At 51.7% G+C, this 19666-nt stretch overlaps 1 protein-coding gene across 2 annotated transcripts in view; it reads right to left on the bottom strand.

Moving 5' to 3' along the window:
• Positions 1–989: 989 nt before the first annotated feature.
• PCDH1 (protocadherin 1) overlaps positions 990–19666 on the bottom strand; it is a 53071-nt gene continuing 34394 nt past the window's right edge. The window contains exons 5-6 of one of the 2 annotated variants that reach the window (XM_055718732.1): positions 3750–3792; positions 1695–1829 (exon numbers count right to left, since the gene is read on the bottom strand). In XM_055718732.1, coding sequence (XP_055574707.1) covers positions 3767–3792 — 26 coding nt within the window. In that variant the 3' untranslated portion in view covers positions 1695–1829; positions 3750–3766. Of the gene's footprint in view, positions 1830–3749; positions 3793–19666 lie in introns of both variants that reach the window. The other variant, XM_055718731.1, reaches the window with a different exon arrangement.

Here is a 19666-nt window from a genome sequence, read left to right as displayed (position 1 = left end):
CCGAGGGAGCAGGGATGCTCAGGAAAGCGCCCAGGAATCCCCCTCTGGGGAGCCCCTTGAGGGGTGAGGGAGTCCTCTCCCCACCGCATGCACAGCGTAGCCCCACTTGGGTACCCTGCAAGGAAGCCAAGGATGCCAGGGCAGTGGGGACCTGCTGGGGAGACCGGTTGACCTTTGACAATGGAAGAGAAAGCTGGATCCCGTGAGAGTGGCCCTGTGGCCTAAGGGCAGCGGGAGTCCAGCGGGCAGGGGCTCGGTGGCCCCCGGTGTGACCCTGAGACAAAGCTCCTCCTCACAAAGGCAATGGTGGCTTAGAGGCGGATGGGACGGAGGTCGAAGGCATGGCACAGCCGGCCTCATGGGCATCCCCTGCCCTGGAGGAGGCACAAGGAGATGGGCTGAGACACCACAGCCGATGACGACCTCCCTGCCAGCAGAGTTGGACTGAGGGCTTCTCCGGACCCAGCCGGTCCCTTCACTGGGGCCTTCCCCGGACCATGCCAGTCCCTTGACTGGGGGCTTTCCCATCCCTCCTCCACCTGCCGGGCACAGGGCCACCACCAGGGAACCCCCTCCCCCCAAAGCAGACCCCACCTATGGCACCAGGCAGTCCCTAGGGACCCTGCAGCTTGTGGGCACAGTGACAACGTTCAGAAAGAGATCCAGGCTGAAAAATAGCAAAGTCCCTACAGTCCGGCTAGGATGCTGCCTCTCTCTTCCAGCTCCCCAGCTGCTGTTTCAGGGACTGGTCACATCTCTATTTACAATATAGAACATGAGTGTGGGCCGGACGCTGCGCTCCTGCGGGCTCTTCCACGCAGCAAACCATTCAAAGCTGGAACTTGCTCCCTGTGGTTTGTTTCTGTTTTCTTTTTTTTTTGTTTTGTTTGCTTTTCCTTTTTTTTTTTCCTTTTTTTTTTTTGTGTTTTTTGTTTTTGTTTAAACGTCTTTCGTTTCAAGGACAATAAAAAGTTTCGATCAGGCAGGACTTGAATGTCATTCCTAAGATTCGTATTTACAGGAGTCTACAGCAAAGAGACAGGCAGCTCGCTCCCCGTGCGTGGAGACACCCCTTGTCCTATGCCCCAGGAACTCCACCAGCTCTGCGTGGACCTTTGGTACGTAAGCCCTTCTCCCCAGCCATGCCCTCCACACCAGGAGCCTGCCCAGCCCTCCCCAGTAACGCAGCAGTTCGGAGACACGCACCCGCAAGTGCTCAGAAATAGGGGTTCGGATGCTTTCATCCTTCCCACCCACCCCCGGCCCCAGGAAACAATGGGTTAAAAAGACGCTCCTCTCATCCCTGCCTTGCCCTGCTCTGCTGTCCACAGAGCCCACTGCCTGGAGAACTGGCCGCAGGAGTGATAAAGCATTGAAGTTTAAAATGTTCCTCTGGACACTGGCCTCAGAAGCGCATCTGCTCCCTGTCCCTCACACCCAGCCTCACAAGTAAATCTCCCTCTTGGTGGTCTGGGACGAGGGGGTGGTGGCTGGCTGGAAGTCCGAGGTCTGGGTGAGAGGAATTTCCTCCATGGGAGAGTCCTTGCAGGGCTCATGGCTACTATTGGAGAAGGCACTGTACGTGGGGAGCAGGCGGAGGTTGGCCATTTTGGTGCTGCGCTCTTCTGAGAGTCTGGGGCTGCCATTCCCGACTTGCTCTTGACTCCCTCTGTCTTGGTAAGGCACAAAAGTGGAGAGTTTGAGGGCGTTCTTGGGCCTGCGGCTAGGGGAGGACTGGCCGGGCATCCAGCAGGTATCGGAGTGGCCGAACTCTGTGCACTCCCGGGTACAGGTCCCAGTCATGGCTACATCGGGCAGAGGCCGGAGATCTGCAGGGAACCAAGCAAGAGCATCGTTACACACACACAGATACCACCAGCTGGATGGAGCACAAGGACGAGCAGCAAAGCCTGGACACCTCTGTCCTACCCACACCCTCCCACAGTGGGAGGGCACAGCCAGACCCACAGCCACCCAGGGAGCGAAGGCAGATCTGGGAGGGGTACGCAAGGCTCCTGGCAACTGATGCCTCCTGTCCCAGGTCCCCCTGGACAAGCATCCTCCCTGAGGCAGGAGCATGCAGGGAAATGGAAGTCAGAACACAGGGCAGAGCTTGCTGAGCCCACCCCCCCTGGAGACAAGCATTGCACAGGAGGGGCTCCATAGCCTGGATTTGCACAGCAGAAAACAGGCTGTCGCTAGACGCATCAGCCCACAGCTATGGGCACCACCTGGACCCTGCTAGGCTCCATGAACTCCCTTTGTCCAATGCTTCTGGGCACCACTGACAGCTTCACCATGCAGAGATGGGGAAATGCCCTAAATACAGTCAGGTTCCTCACTGCCCTGAGGTACAACCATATTTCCGGAGCACCATCCTTGGGCAGTCCTGCCCTGCTCACCATCAGGCATGCCAGGCCACCTGCAAGCCTCCCCAAGCACCCCATCAGCAGGAACCCCAAAACCAGCCAGAAGTCCTCAGACATCAGCTAGTCTCCCACAGAGCCTGAAATCCCCAAGCGCAGCAAAACACACATGGGCAAAGCCACGTCTAGCCCCAGAGAGGCTGGACGTACCTGATGCTCACGAGTCCCTGCCCCAGGAGCGCCCAAGCCTCTCTGTGCACCAAACACCTGCCCCTGAGAGAACCAGGAATCTGAGGGCATCGATAGCTCCCTGCTCCTGGGGGAAACTGACCACCAGCTACACCAGTTCATGGTCTGGTGTCCTCACACACCAACCACCCTCTACCCTGGACACTACAAGGCCTTCTTGAACCTTGGCCATGTGTCCTTTACACAGGGAGTACCTGTCACAAGTCTTCAAGGGCCAAAATTTGGCATTTCCATGCAGAGGTGAGTGTCCCCCCAAAAGCCATCCCAGACACAAGCCACTCCTTGCCATCTACCCCAGCTTGGGGCACACCACAGCCCCTCCCCCCCCCCCCCCCCCCCCCCGCCTGGGATGTATCACTGCCCACTACCACAAGCACCTGCTGGCAGATCAAGCCTGGTGCTGATGCTGAGATGAAAGGAGGGACTGCTCATGACCTTGAGACTGTTCTGACTTGCAGACATCCCTTCTGGTTCACAGAAGTCCCCTCCATCACACAGAAGCTCATTCCACTGCACTGCTGACAAACTGCAGGCTAAAGGAGGGAGATACTGAGGACCTCTGGGCATCTGAGACTTACAGGGCTTTCACCAGCTCAGGGCTTGCCCCTTCCCACCAGATACACACTGGTGCACGTAATCCCTTCCTCCCAAAGGACAGACCCATTGGCAGTCCCTCAGCCCTGGGAAGAAGCAAAGCAGAGCCATTCACACCATGCTGGGGGCTCTGACCTCATCAGCACGACCCTCCTGCCACCACTTTGGGGCTCTCAGACACAGGCATCCCTGAGTCACCCTAGCACAGCTTTCACACACAGGTAAACCCAGGATGGGAGGAAGGTCTCTGCAGGAGAAGGCTCCATACAATGCCGGGAATGGCTAAAGAGACGGGCATGGAAGAAGGGGCAAAGTTAGCAGCAAACCAGTGTGTAAGCATATCTTGCCCTAAAACAGCCCCAGGGACTGTATCCCAAATTCTCAGCTCCTCCAGGTGCTGAGGCACCCTGGGTGTTCCCCGGGGTTCCTGCAGAGGCTCTGGCACCCACACTGCTCCCCATGCTGGGAGCTGCCTTCTGTGTCCCGTCCCCTGGCGCATATGTATGCTGTGATATCCTGGCAGAAGCCATAAGGACATACCTCAGCGCAGACCCCCTTCACAGCCTGCTCCGCTCAGGGGACTCTAATGAGGAGCAGAAAAAGGACGAGAGGGTCACATCATTGCACAGCCCCCAGCCTCCACACCCACCCTTAGGATCCTCCTGGACCCTTCAGCCTCTGCCAGCCCTCCCCATCGCATTGCACTGAGCCCCACAGCATCCCTCTGATACCCGCTCCCTTCAGGAGTCCCTTGGCCTCTCCTAGCTCTGCTCCAGCCTCCTTCAGGCTGCTTGGCCACCACTGCTGATCTCTCACTAGTTTCTCCAGCCTTAACAAAGCCTCACTGGAGCCTACTGGTCCTCACAGGACTCACAAGGGAACTAGAGGCAAAGCCTGAAGCCACCTGGCTTGTGGCACCCTGAGCCCCTCTGTGCAGAGGGGCTGGGGCTGTGCATCACAAGACAACGCGCGCACACACACACGGATACAGCCCGGCTGGATGCATCCTGACGTGCTCATGCACCACAAACGGGCACGCTCCAAGGAACCATGCGCAGGGGACAGCCATGCTCACGCTGCAGGGTGCAAAAGCAGGAGCCCAAGCATCACAGGGGACAAGATGCCCACATAGGCCAGTGTGAGAGCATAGCCTGCAGTGTGTGTCCTTGGGGTCATTCTCAGGGCTGGCCACAGACCAACTGTCCTATTTCCTGAGCACGTGGAAAGTCGCCTTGTTTCTTTCTCCTAGCTACAGATAGAAAGCAAGATACAAAACCAGAGGCAAGACAGTTCAGTTTCCATCTCTGCTCTGTGCAAGTCAAAGTAGAGACTGGAGCCTGTGTCCCAGATGATCCGCCAGGTCTTCCTCCGAGGACAACAGGATGCCCCGGTGGCCACCGGCTCAGTCAGTTTGAGATCGTGTTTCGCTTCATCTGTTCAAGAGCCTGTATTGCTGTCTGTCTCTCATCCACTTTCCTACTGGACAAACGGGACAGCTCATCATCGTTTCCACTTCCAGAAACGCCTTGGTGCTGTGCACTTCCAGGGTGGGGAGTGGATGAGTGCCATCACTTCTTGCTCTGGCAAAAGTGATGCTGAGTCTATGGAGAGTACTGGCAGGACTGAAATAAAAGCTACCTCTCCAGTAAAAAAAGCTATGGTGATTTCCTTGTGCCAATGGCAGCTTAGAAATCGCAGGATCAAGCAGGAACTCTGTGTTCAGGGTCTTTTATTCTGTTTTTCCCATTGTCTGTTTCTGGCACTAAAGTCTTTTTCCAGTGTTGTCCCTTCACTTGCAGTGAGATGCTGGCATCGGAGCTCTGCTGCTAAAGAGCGTATTATGTGCCATGAGCACAACCCACTCCGCTTTAAGAGCCCAGGAACGGGGCAGGGTGTAATTTGTGAATAGCTGTGATTTAGAGCAAACACAACCCTATGGCCTAATTCTCAGCACATGCCGGTGGTTCAGAGACTTCGATGTGCCACCACAGACAAGCAGAAATCTTTCTTTGGGGGTAAACACTGGTGGAAATTTTCCCCACAAAGTGCTGATCCTGAATGCCCTGCAGTGTGGGGAGGAGGCAGACTCCAAGCCTCACCTCAGGGTCACGGTGTCCACTTCACCTTACAAAGTATACTCAGGATTTTGGATCCCTCCTCCACCCCAGGAATGCAGTTTTGTGACTCTGAACCCCTGGAATCTGACAAAGTTCCCAGGTGATGAAGAGGATGGCCATGCCCTCTCCAGCACCTCATGCCTCCACAGCATCCTAGCTGTGCAAAGGAAAAGCGATGTCTGTGCAGCTGCCATGTTTTCCTGAGCTTTGCCCTCTCACTGCGTTCCTTTGGAGGGCTGGCCCATCCTCTTACCAGCATTCCCATGCCAGAAGGCTGTACTTCTCAGCCAGGAGGGTTGCTGTGGCTGTTTGGGCATTCACAGTCCTCACAGTCTTCTAGCTCTCTCCTTCCTACAGCTTTCCATTTCTCTGGCATCCTCTTGTTAGCTGCCTCCAGGCTGCTCTGCCTCAGCACATTGCATGGGAATGAATCCGGGGTAGTAAAAGTCACATCCCTTTGAATATTTCAGATCAAAAGGGGGCACAGCTGGGGCTTTACACCGAGATGCATTCAGAGGTGCATCCTGGGCCCTTGTTCTGGCTGGAGGAAGGGAGCTCTCTCGAGCCGTGGCTCTGTTCTCATGCTGGTGTGGCTGTTCTCATCTCCTGACATCCAGGGCACCTCTGCTCTTTGTGAAGGAGACTGTGCCAGGCCGTCTCCTCCGGGAAGAGGCACATATTGGTGCTGCTGCTAATTATTTCTCTCTATAGATCCCCATGCAGGGCAGAAACACATCCTGTTGCAGCCACTTACAAGGGCTCCTCTAATAGTATTATTGCTCTGAGTGGGGGATTTCAACAGTGCACTTGAGTACTGTTAGACAGGAGACAAAAGCAGGCAGCCTCATTCAGCAGACACTTCCATCTCCTGCAGGAGATGTGCAGAGGTTCGCTGCAAGCCAGGTAGCTTCAAGCAGAGGCTGAGAGCCAGCCTTAACCACTGGGTTTTTTTGCCACCATCTGCAACATCCACAGTTTGGTTTGGTTCTCTCCTGTCTTCCATTTGCATTAGGTATCAACACTGTATGTGTGGTGCCGGGTGAGCAGGGATGATGCAGCACAGGAGGCCAGATCTTGTGGGAGAGGGGATGTACTGGAGCAGCTCTGGGAGGAGAGACAGTGGGACTGTGGGGACGTGACACAGCAGAGCATGGCAGAGGATGCAGAGAAGCCTGGAAGGGAGGAAGGGGGAAGCACAGCATGCTAGGAGGGACTGGAGAGGTTCAGTGGTACAAAGAAATGGGGCATAAGATGGTGTGGGGAGAGCAGCTTGGAGGAAAAGCAGGATGCTTTCCCAAAGCATTAGATCAGAATGACTCATCTTTACCCGGTGAAAAAGAGAACATTGGGCACTAATTTCAATCAGCTACCCCCATTCAGAGCCCAAAAGCACTGTACCTCTTCTAGCCTCAGTCAGGGGGTACAAGGGTGGAACATGCCCCACACTGCAAACTGAGGGCTGGGGTACAAGGTATTTCTTTTAAAATGTCAGGCAAGGATGCGGTGTTTCCAGTACAGGCAGCTTCATCACCTCTGTTGTCCTGGTGTGGGCACCTGGAAGCACCCCTTCTCCCACACCGAGCCCTCAGGCTCTGCAGACCACCTCTTGGACATCCCTTATGGTGGTGACCTCCCATGACATCATATCCCAGCAGCAGCGTCCTCTCTGCCTGCCCCTACAGCATCTTTGCAATGGAAACAGCCTTCTCAGTGCTGCTCTTTCCAATGGCTGCCTTCCTGGGGCACAACTCCTGAAAGTAGGCACCATTGCCCCACTCCACCACAGCTTACTAGTGCTGTTCTCCTGCACCACCACCCCCTCCAGGTACCACTCCCCGGAGTGCTCACACCTACAGGTACCATTGCCTACAGCACTGTTCTCTACAGGCACCATTCCCCTACCGCGGTACTGCTGACAGGTACCATTCTCCCATGCCACTGTTCTCTATAGGTACCAGTCCCCTACAGCGCAACTACCTACAGGTATCATTTCCCTACAGCGCTGTTCCCTACAGGTACTGGCCCCCATGGCGCAGTTACCGAAGGTACCACTCTCTCACAGTGTTGCTCTTTATAGGTGCCATTCCCCCGCAGTGCCGTTCCCAGGAAGCACCAGTCCCTCGCAGCGCTGCTACCTACAGGTACTGGTCTCCCATGGTGCCATGTCCTCCAGGTGCCATGTTCTATGCTGCTGCTCCCTCCAGGTATTGCCTTCCCCCGCACCCCCCTCCCCCCCATTGTCTTCCCCCCAGGCACTGCTGCTCTAATGGTGCCATTTCCTCCAGGTACCATGCTTTACAGCACTGTTCCCTCCAGATACCACTCCCCTGCGGTGCTGCTTCCTCCAGGCACTGTTGTTTCATGGTCTGTTCCTTCTTCACTACCCCCTAACAGTACAGCTGTTTGGATAGCATGCCCCAGCATCCTGTTATACCAGCAGCCCCATGGCTATGCAATGCTATGCTGTACTATTCTTCTTTGCATCCTTTGCATCACCTTTGCATCCTGTCACTACTTGCATGAGCGCCTTGCACTATCCAACCCCCCAATTCACTCCTCTCCATGCCTTCCCTGCCCCACAGCAGCATGCCCGACCCAGTAGCCTGGAGAAGTCCCCCTACACTGGCAGCAAGAAATGCTCAACAGTCCATCCCCATGTGGCCAGCTCAGCATGAGGTTCCTTTGGTGGAGAGGAGCTCAGTGGCTCCTTCCCAACACATCATCCCCTTGCAAGGGCTTTTGGGAGAGGGCAGTTGTGCTGTAGGTAGCTGTGGAGCCATGATCTCCTTTGCAAAGCCCAGACACAAGGTCGCCCTTCAAGGTCCCCAGATGAGGTAGCCACGACCACCACATTATCCCCAGCAGGGAACGCCTACCCTCTGGACACTGGGGACCAGAGTGGCAAGCTTGCCTTCTGCACCTCTTCAGTCCATCTTTCCGGCCCCTTTCTTGAGCAGAGCCCTCTACCTCCAGAGCAGCACAAGCACAACACCAATTTAACTTTCCAGGCCTTGGGGAAGGCTGCTGGACTGTTGCCCATTTCCACAGTGATGCTCCAGCGATCAATGAGTACAGAAATACCAGGAGCTGAAAGCACAAGCAGAGAGCTCCCTGCAGTCCACGTCAGTCCCTATTTTTCCTAGACTGAGCTAACATCATCCCTACAACACCCAGGCAGACGGTTTGCAGGACCATTCCTAGCACTACAACACCCAGACAGACGGCTTTGGGGACCAATTCTAGCACTACAACACCCAGACAGATGGCTTTCCAAACTTAACACTGTCACTACAGCACGCAGACAGATGGCTTCTGGTATCTGAGACCAACCCAACACTGCCCATAAAGGTGGTTACTGCAGTTCAACGCCACACCTACAGCTCTCAGGGCAATAACGAGCAACACCCGCTCTTACAATAAATACTGAGAAAGATCCTCAGACTGATGCCAGCACACAGATGGATTTCTCCTAGGCACCAAAGTCAAGAGCTATAACATGCACAGCCTTCTCCCCCAGACCCTACAGCACTGAGCATCTCTCCCTTCATGCTAAACAATAGTATCTAAACACCAGTACAGACAGCTTGCTCCAAAGTTAATGGCCTGTCAGCCCCCAGATGCACACACGGATCAAACCATGGCCTCTGGAGTATATTACAACAGCACACACTAACTGCAGCACCAAAGCAAATGACTTCCCAGATCCTGCTAAGGGTATCACAGCAGAACCAGCACGTAATTAATGTGGACTGATGCACCCACCAGCCTCAGCCTCACCAGGACAGGTAGTGCTAAACCACTTTGTCGGCAGCGAGGGTCTGAGCCCAGGCTCCCAGAGGACATGTTCTTTCCTTGCTTGACATAGCTGGAGCTTGAGGGACCACTTCCCCACTGCCGTTCCTCCTGCAAAGTGCAGGCGGCTGTGCGACAGTGGCAGGCTGGCTGGGACAGTGGCAGGCTGGCTGGGAAGCGGCAGGCATTCCACCACCACATCACCAGAGTGACAGAAGGCAATCCATACTCCATGCCAGCGGCAGGAGCACCCAGACGGATGGCTCTGAACACTGACCGTGATCCTGCAGGGACCAGGCAGAGGTCACAGGGTTTAGCAACAGACAACAGCACCCACGGGACTCCCAAAACCACCATCTGCCCCCCAGCTTCTCAGCAATATCTGCAATACCCAGTGAAACAAATTCAATCCCTCTATAACAGACTTTGTGCTTGTGGTGCCACTTACATGACCTCCTACCCTGGCACAGTTACATTAAATTACTGAATAATTATGTTAAGAACTATCCTAATAGGATTACAGGGTTCAAAGGTTATGAAATGCCAAAATTAGGATTGCCCATGCAGTCTTAATTTGCTTCATGAAAGTCTGCTTCGTGATGCAGACCAGAATGACGGTCTGCTGTAAAACCTTTTCCTTGGGGTCCCTTTGTGCCTCTGGGGAAGAGGACAGAACCCCCTGGGAGATACATCAGGCTTTTGGGGAAGATGAAGCTTTGCCAGTGAGACTCTGCCCCACAGGCTACAGAAATTGGGAAGGTACAATGAAAGGGTCAAGAGATCACTGAAAATTACTTCTCTAAAGCTTAGGGCTGGAGGACAACAGGATTGCTTTACTACTGAGAAAAACTTAGCAATTTCCTTTCCTACCTCCTTTTGGAAGTGAAATACCTGGACACATTCCACTGCCACTTTTCAAAATATTTGGTAAGTGGCACGTCCAGTGTGAAAAACTGTGTGCTTGTGTTCAAGTTCACCAGAACTTCAAGCAACTGAAAACAAAGTCAGGTAATGAGCATTACTGGGCAATTCTCTTCACCCACGTTGTATAAAATACAGTAACAAGTCTAGCTCCAAAATGAAATCCCAGTTCCTATAATATCCAAACACTATCCTCTGGCCAACCAAGAACTTAAACAAATAACCACCAGAAAGTCACGCAATAACCAAACCAAACCATGCAATAACCCAATCACCTTCCCAGCCTCATTACTTGCTGCTGCAATATCAAGCCCCGGTGAGTAACAACTCGGCGGTACCTTCAGTAGCACACAAGAAACAGTGGGCAGCAGAGCTACTGCCCTACTACCTCCCCTGGCCAAGGAGGAGGGGCAGGGAGCACAGGGCTTTTCTGGCTTTGGAGTCCTCCTTTGCAAGGGCTAATGATGATTATGTAAATAGGCAGAGGAACACCACCTGCTATCCCCGGGGCTGTCAGCTCATGCATGCCTTGTATGCGCATTCCTGCTACCCAAATACCTACACAATTGCTCCTTCCACATTCCCACCTTGCCTTTGCTGATGCCCTCCTCCCTGCCCCCCCCCACCCCCCCCCACCCCACCCCCCACCCCCCCGTGCACAGGACTCCTCCCAGGCCCTCCCAGTGGGGGTCCCAGCCTGGCTCTCCCTGGGGACACATGCAGAGCCTCCTGCCATGTTCCGGCTACCGGTGTGCTGCCAGTAGATGGGAGGGGGTGACCAGAAGGCGCCAAGCCACCAAGGACCAGCAGTGCCACCCATGGCAGTGAGAGCTCCAGCTACCTCCCAACCTGGATACAGGGTGCCCACAGCCGAGGTGCCCTTGCCCGGCCCTCAGGTGCAATGCACCCTGCAGCCTGGGTCTGCTGCGTCTGGGTGAACAACAGCAGCAGAGCTAAGGTTGGGGCCCTTGTGGCACCAGGTCCTGAGGAGCTCCTGGTCTGTATTATTATGGGTTGCTGACATACAGTGGTCCTCTTACCCTATCTCCCTCCTCCCCTCACCAAGCATCACTGAGACAAATCATGGGTTCTGGAGGGGACTGGAGACCTGTCCCACGGACCCTGCACGAGGACTGTGCCCTGCACTCCTGCCACTGTTCCAGAGGCTGAGGACACTTGTCTACTTGCACTGAAAGCCTTGGGTCAGCAGTGGGGGCAAGTGCCCCAGGCCACCCCACAGCTGCCAGGCGATGTGTTAAAGAAGCAAGGCTTCTTACAGAAGGAACCAAAGCGGCTAATCCTTGAGCTTTACCTTGGCCTGAGCCTGTGGAAGGCAGGGCTCTAATCCTCTGACTCAGCCTCTCTGCCCAGGCCCAGGGAGTTGGGGGGAGCACACGGAGGGGTCCCCTCCAGCCCATGTCCCACACACACTTCTAGGCGAATTGCAGCGCCCCCCGCCCCCCCCCCCCCCCCCCCCCCGGGGCTGGCCTCAGCACTCTCCATCTGCTGCAGCCCACCACTCCAGTCAGCCTTCCTGCAAGGGTTAATCTTCCTCTCTAGAGCTTCCCAAAGCTAATTAGAAAGAGCCCGGGCAAGTGTGGTAGTGTGGTGGCAGACACCGCTGCACTTATCTCCCCACTTCTGGGGCTCTGCCCTTATCATTTAATTAAAGCTGCAGCCGTGCTTCCCACCCTGGCAGCAACTAATCAGGGAGGGCACTGGAGCTTGAGGCAGCCTTTGCCAGTTTGCCAGGGAAGAAGCAGGAGAAGGGCAGGGAACATGCCCCAGGAAGGACAGTAAAAGGGAGAAGAAGATAAAGAAAGAGCCCCTTTGTGCTGTCAGCCCGTGGATGGGAGGGCAGTGAGGGATGGAGCCCCAGCCCTAGTCTGCCAGCTGCAGTGCTGTGGGAGGGGGAGATGCAGGGTCCTCTCGTCTCTGGATGGACAACTGCCATGTCAGCCTGGGAGCAAGCCAAGAAAGTGACCTTCACCACAGGCTGGCTGGGAGACACTACAGGCTAGCTCCATCTCCCAGGAGGAACAGAACCCTGGATCCCCCACCCCGCCCCAAAGCAGCTCTCCCAGCAAGGCACGCTCAGAGGCACCTTGACACCAGAGCCCATGCATGCTACATGCCCCAGTGGCACAGAAAACCAGGCTCAGTCCTCCCACAGGCAAGGAACAACCTATGCCATGCAGTACCCAGCACACCAAAGAAAACTGGGGACCCCCAGAGTACTGGGGAAGGGGCATGTCCAGGAGGGATGACATCAAGCAACAGCAACTGCATCAAGCTCCTGCATCAGGTCTCTGCAGGAGGGCGAGGATGCATAAGCCCTAAGAAATGCTGCTGTTTGAAGGCCACACAACAGTGTGTGGGCACAGGTACACAGGGGTGCATGCTGTCATACGTTCAAAGAGAGACTCAGATATTTTGGGGCAAACAACCCCTAGCCAATGCTGACAGCTTCCGTGCCAAATTCCACACCTCTCTTGCAAAGCATAGTTAAGCTAATGGGTCTTGAAAAGAAACTCTTATAACCACTTTGTTTAGCAGGGCTGAGACAGCATGTCTTGTTCTCAAAAAACAGCTGGAGCACCTCTGCTAAAACTTAAGAAAAAAAGAAATCAACCTGAGGGAAACCCAGCATGGAAAATTTAAGCTTTAGTGTTGGAAATCTGCTGAAGTGATAAGCAATCGAAAATAAGTCTGTATAATACAAAATGTCAAGCAACCTGAGGCTGCGCAGTCTATATAACGATCCCCATTGCAGGTTCCAAAAGCTGCTCTGAAAGTGCAGCTCGGCTGGGAGATGTATGCAAGTGTTTGGCATGCTCCAAGCAGGAGGAATAGAGCAATTGTTTTAGCCTTATGCCATTGCTGTACAGACCTTCCACTGCTCCTGAGAAGGGTGGACCTCTCCCACCACCACTCACCTGCTAGTCACTCAAGTCTCCTAGCATCCTAACCACAGGAGCGAGAACTAATGCACGATACTTTAAATTTTTTAAAATTCATTTTCAGCAAGATCAGTTTTCTCACCTCACCCACAGGCTTGTGTTGGACAGGAGCGAATGGGCAGCCACAGGCGCAGCCTAGGAGTGCGTTGCAAGGTGCACCAGTTCATGTGCACAGGGACTTGGGGATACTGGTCTGGTTTTATGAGCACTCCCTGTGTTTGCTCCTTGGTGGCTGCCTTTCATTGTGTGCTTCTATTAAAGCTCTTGTGTCAAGGAGAAAAGAACTGGCATACGCATGTCTGCCTTTGAACAAAACCATTGTTAAGCTCCATCAACAATTTAATAATCTTTCACCAGCAGGACAATGAATCGGGGGAAATTACTCTTGCAGGGGGGGGCCGGTAGCCACACAGCAAAGCATTGTTCAAGGCCTTTGAAGCCACATAGGTGTTTAACTGACAAAAGAAATCACAACTTTATGAAAAGGGCTTGCCTCAACAAGGGGATCTGGAAACAAAGAAAACCAAGACCACTCAGAGAGAAGCAGAGCAGGGGAGACGGAAGAGCCTTTGGAAGAGAGTCAAGGCAGACCCCAAGGAAACTGGGAGAGGAAATGGCAGCATGGATGTGCATGCATACGCTTTGTTTTCTTTCCACAGATTTTTCCTGGGCTGTTTAAGAGTAACGTGAGCACATTCCATTGTCATTTCAAATTTTTTTCAGTCTGTTCTGACTGCAGAAACTTGCTGGTTGCCTGAACCATAGCATAGACACTGAGGAAGAAAAGGCCAGATCCTTGCCAGAATTTGTGGTGGATATTTGAAGAATCGGGGGGCCTGCACTAAACTCAGGGCTGATACACTTGGGCTGCCCTGAGGAGGAAAGGTTTGTCTGCTGATGGAGACAGACCACCACACACTGACCCGGCTGCCACACCCAGCCACGGAGAACCAAAGGCAGATGAAATCCAGCACACAGCAGTTTTGTGAGCATTAGACCAGGGGTACAGTCACGAAAATTTGGAGGAATGATCTGACACCAAATGAGGGTGCCTTGACTGCTGATTGCTTAAGATCAAGAGTAGCCCACGCAGGAGAACCTGAACTTCTGAACTACCCAGCCCATTTCTCTGCAGTGAAGAGACGTGCCATAAACACAGCTCCGAATGCATGTTATTGATGCCTCAAACTCCTACAGACTCAGAGGTTGAAAATCCACACTGGAAGCTAGATGGGGAGAGATTTTGTGGCTGGCACATGGCAGAAACAGCATACGCACTGGTCAAACCCTCCTGTGGTGCAGCCAAAACACACACGAAGAAATCAACCCAGGTGGCTAACATTTCTGAATTGAACCACTTGCCATCTTGCTGGCACACGATTCCCCACTGAGGCACTGAAAGGATTCGCAGTGTTGATAGCCACGGCTGGAGAGAAGTCACCTCCTCGTGTAAAAATAGGACATATCAACACCAATGCAGCTTGCTAAAGGTGCAGCTCTGAGCAAACAGGAGGATATCAGCATGCTGATGCAAATGAGGAGGTTTAGGAACGAGGCAAACTGGTTGTGGTTTGTTTGGGAAAACCCAGGGGAAAAAACCCAACCATATCCTGATGAACACTAATCTGCCCCATGTTTGTTATTAGGATGGCAGAAAGACAATCTTGTGGAAGAATAAGAGAAAGAAGGATAATCACTTCCGAGAGGGAATATCAACCTCCAGCTACCCCTGGGTGCTGCGGTTTACAGACTGCTGGAGGTTAGATGCAATAAAGTTTGCACCACTCGAGGGAAACCGGCCAGAGGCAGTCCTAAAGGCACAGAATGAATAAAACACACTTTTAAAAAGGAGTGAGGTTTAAACCTGCTGCCTAATGTCCTAGCAGGACAATGGGGATACATCATCACCTTGCATTAGAAGCAGATTGGCAAAGGGGATTTGCCAGCTCTGTCACCCCCAAAGCACAGCACAAGGGAACAGCAGGATGATCATGAGAAGATTTTGATTTCACGGTCCAACAGAGCTGTATGAAAAACTTCCAGATTCAGTCCAAGGGCATAATTTTTACAGATTGTTTTTCAAAAGGAAGAAGATGGTACTAGCAGGTCTGCTTCTTATGCATAGTCCATAGCAATAGAAAAAATGCGTGTGGCATTGAGCAAAGCAGCAGTGTACCTGTTTGAGAGAGCAGCCCAGAACTGTACAGGTAGAGAGCTCAAAAGAATCTGTGATTTGAGAGGTCTAGGATCAGCAATTGACCCTTTGAAGGAAGCCATTAATCATCATTAAGGAGGTTTATGTCCTAAGGGAACAAGAGGCGAAACAACAGGAGTCCTGTGTCTTATGGTGTGGGTTATCAAAGAGAGAAAACAGGGCTTGGAGAATGAAAAACAAAATGCATGTGGGCAGCAGGGTTTACCTGCGGCGGGGAGCTGCCTGAACATGGGAAATGTTTGGGATTTGGCTGCTGAGGGAAACTGATAGGGTGAACAATAACACCAAAGCAGCATTGTTTTCAGGAAAGACAAGATATTTGCCTTCTCTCACTGATTTATCTGCATCTCTGTGGGTGCCCCTTCCTGTGTGGCTAATAAGCAGCAAGATGCTAGACACAGAATACACAATTTATTTTGCTTTTACTCATTTGCTTTCCAGATATAATAAGTCTTGCTTTTGTCAAGATCCCTGTTGTCTGAGTAATTTCATCTAAAGATCCTTAAGGAACAGAGATCTCTATAGCCCTCAAAGTTTAATATCTTGATTTTAGCTGGCATATTTTCAAGCAATAACTTACACAGCCGAAGAAGAAGAAGAAGAAAAAGATTACTTCTGTCTAATTGGCATTATACTAATTACCAGCAAAATACATCAGGCAAATATCACATCTACTCGCTCTCTGTCATTTTACATTCCCTACTCCATCTTCTCTTTCCTCAGCAGCTATAAAACAACACAACACGCTGTTCTGACACATCCCTGAACAAAGATCATATCCTAACCCTCTCCTCCTCCCTCTTGCTGCCTCTTTGTTTTTTCACTTCCGAGTAAGATTGTTTAAACCAGACACAGACATATAACCGATCAGAACTGCTGGTTTTATGAACTCGTGCCCATGTACGCCAGCATCGTGCTCTTCACTGCCGGACCCCTTCCCCAGCCCCAGCCAGTGTTTCTTGTACAGAGGTTTTATGGCTGCCCATGTAAGAACATTTTACCTTTTATTCCCAAATAAGCATATGAACACAGGTAGACTAAAACAGTGGCACACATCCTCTCACACATGGGCCATCTGAGCTGATTTATTCCCAACTCTTGCCGGTTTACCCTAAATGATTTTTAAAGTTAAATCAGTTAAACCTGATAATGCCAGTCTTAGGCTGGAGTAAGGGTCCTGAGTGTAAATCTAAGCATCTCCAAAATCTGCCACAAGCACTGTCCTCATCGTCCAGCTCGTTTTGAGGTTAGCCTGCTTTCACCTGGTTCAGAGCAGTCCTCTGCCAGACAAGAGCCCTGGTGCAGTTTTGGTGGGGGTGAGTACTGTGGAGGAACCCTTCCCAATGGACAGGATGGATGAAGCAACACTGACTGAAACAGTTTAGCCTAGCAGACATGAGCTGTGCTGGGGCAGTTGGCCTCAAAGCCCAAGAACAAGATCTGGCTCTTATTTTCTAGTGATACAGCAGTGGAAGAAGCACCCATGCAGGACTCAGTATTCATCAGACCCTGGGTGGTCCTGTCCTTCCATCAGTGAGGTGCAGCCCTCCTTTCCCACGAGGAAATCATCCCACAGGGATGAAGCCCGTTGCAGGGATTATCTGGGAAGCCTTGTGCCCGGTGCAAAGGCACAGGCCCCTTCTCCTGTGGTCTGCAGCACCAACAAACATGGACAACTTCTCACTGCATGCCTCTGAGATCTGTCTAGATGTGCCTGTTGGGAAAACAGAGCCCTCCAGCCATGAAGTACTTATACTTCCCCCATTTCTGCTTGTTGAAATCTTCTTGTCCTGTTCAGACCTGATAGAGGGCTGAGGTGTTGGAAAAGGGAGCCCAGGTCCACCCACACTACCCAGGGAAGAGGGAGCTAACCACCACGTGGCTTCTCTACACCGCTGTTGTGTCAGCCCTGGCCCTGAGCAGACTGCATGGTTGCATCAGTTCACATGAAATGAGGCCTGGTTCCTGCTGGGGAACCTCAGCTTTCTGAAAGGCAAGGCAAACGCCGGGGCTGATACGGTTAGATAACCTCTGAGTCAAAGCAGCCTATCCTTGGTATCTCTCGCCAGATGCCATGACTAATGTTAGATTTATGGAGTGTCCTCTCTGCAAGTAAAGCAAAGAGCTAGCGTTACAACCACTTAATGGAGGTGACTTCAAATCAGGATGGATGAGAGCTTCTGGGAAGGAGACAGGAAGAGAGATTCATTAATAGTGAGAGCAGAAAGGATAAAATACTGGGGAAGAGCGAACATCTGAGACTGACATTTGACCTGTCTCAATAGCAAAGCCCGCATTGATTTCACTGGGGATAGGAATGAATCCCTTATCCTCTATCTCATGCCTGTGAGAGGGATTTTCCACCTGAGGGATCTACACCTGACCGATCCTTCAAACTCAGGCACATGCTATTTTTATGAGAAAGAAAATGCAGTGTGAAGTCCTCAAGAAGCTCAAATAGGAAACTTCATAAGCTTCTCTAGCATTAAGTTTAAATCCAACACTAAAGCAGTACCTTTACATGTGAAGATGTACTGCCAAGCAGGAAGTTTTATAGAGACATTCAGGAGCATTCAGAGGCAGATAAAGGGGAAATAACTGAGTTAGATCACACACGAGCTGGAAATGGCATGTCAAATTACTTCAAAAGAAGCTTTCTAAGGAAACAGGTCTTTGAAAACAACAAATTGTCTGGCACTGCTGAGGGATCTTAGTTGTCTACTGCTTTTACACTTGGTCGCTTTTTCTGGTTTAGATGTATTCTAAACCTGAATGCCGACCTCATCTGGCTGCTCACTGCCTTTCTGCAAAATCCCTGCTTTCAACAAGTTCAGCTCTTTGTGGAGCCACAGAGCAGCCAGGTTAGGAAAATTGCTCTGACTGAAGAGTAATATGGCCAAAAAAAGTGATCCAGCAAAACTTCAGCCTGATCAGCTCCCCAGTCCAGTTCATCATGCAGCCAGACAAACAGCTGCGTTGGCACAACAGAGCCTGTGGCACAGGACAAGGATGAGCCAACCAAGACAGAGAGGAGGGGAGTTGCTCATTTTGGCATTCTTGCTAGCAAAATACATGGGGTGCTGGCTGTGGTTAACAGGTTCATCAACAGAAATGCTCATCACTCAGCTGCTGGCTCTCCCCCATGGATGTCACATGGAGCACCTGCAACTGCTCCAGAGCACCTGTCCCAAAGGCAGGACACCAGCTTTCAAGCCCTGTTCAAATGCATATTTTGAATTGTTACAGAAAACACAAAAGAAGAATCCAAAGGAACTTCATCCAGCCCCTCATTCTGAGGAAATGCTCTCTCTGGAGAGCAACATGGTACAAAGAAGGGACCCACCCTCTTGTTCCTGTCGCAGATCTGATCCTGAAAGCTTCTTCCTGTAACACAGTATAGCAAACTTGAGTTGAACGCATGAATAGTTTGAGGATGACAAAAACTATTCTTTGGAAAATAGACTTTATACCAAAGAAGGGGTGTTTAGATTTGGTCCAGATAAGAATACCGTGCATGACCATTTACATGGGCATTTGCAACCATCACAGGCAAAAGCAAAAAAAACCTAAGTCCTGTGAAGACTGAGTGGCAGTAACCTGCACCTCACTTTGCAGCCACCCTATGAAGGTGAAGAGTTCCCTGTTTTAATGTCACTAGGGCTGCAGGAATGCATGTCCTGCCAGGTGAGAGCTATGGTATTGAGGTGAAATGGTGGTGGAAAGTGTTCCTACCCTGGACTGGAGGAGGTATCTGACATTGTTTGGTCTCCCTGGTCTGGGACACTGGGAAATCCTCCTTTCCCTGGGGCAGTAGAAGTCGCCTTCCCTGCATAAGCTCATTTATAGTTCTTAGATAAAAATTCTACTGTCCCATCTGTTTGCAGTTGGATCCTATAAAAGTCTCAAAGTTTGCTGTGGAGCTGACAAAGCCTAGTGAACAGGGAAGAGTGGTTCCAAAAAGCAAGGTGAGTTTTGGGCTAGCTTTCAGCACACTCTCCAAGCCTGGGGTCTCTGCAGTACTGCCCAGTAAATCAGCAAATTTAGAGCAGGGTCACTCCTGGAGATGTGCACTCACGATAGTGCAGGATGAGGATCAAGTTGGGTAGGGCTTTCAAAGGAAGAAAGAATAAAGATCAAGAAAAATGACAGGATTTTCTCCACCCAGTAGGTTCAGAGCAGGAAGAATGTGAAGGACGTAAAAGAAGGGAGATGACACTCGCTAATTTCCATCATCTTGCTACAGAGAGCAAGAGGGAATGGAAGACATCACAGCTCAGACCAGGATCACAAGGAATAGCAGAAAACTCCAAAATCCAATCTCAAATGCAGGAGGCACACATACAACCATAGGGACCTATATATTCTACAAGAGAAGGCACCTTCCTGCTGAAATATGAAGCCTTTTGTCTCTCGAGCATTGACTCAGAATGACTGCCCTGCCTAGATTTTTCA

This window comes from Falco cherrug, chromosome 8 (genome assembly GCF_023634085.1).
Source record: "Falco cherrug isolate bFalChe1 chromosome 8, bFalChe1.pri, whole genome shotgun sequence".
NCBI classification, from domain to species: Eukaryota; Metazoa; Chordata; class Aves; order Falconiformes; family Falconidae; genus Falco; species Falco cherrug.
Note: the sequence above shows the minus strand (reverse complement) of the source record. Positions and strands in the feature narration are given on the sequence as shown.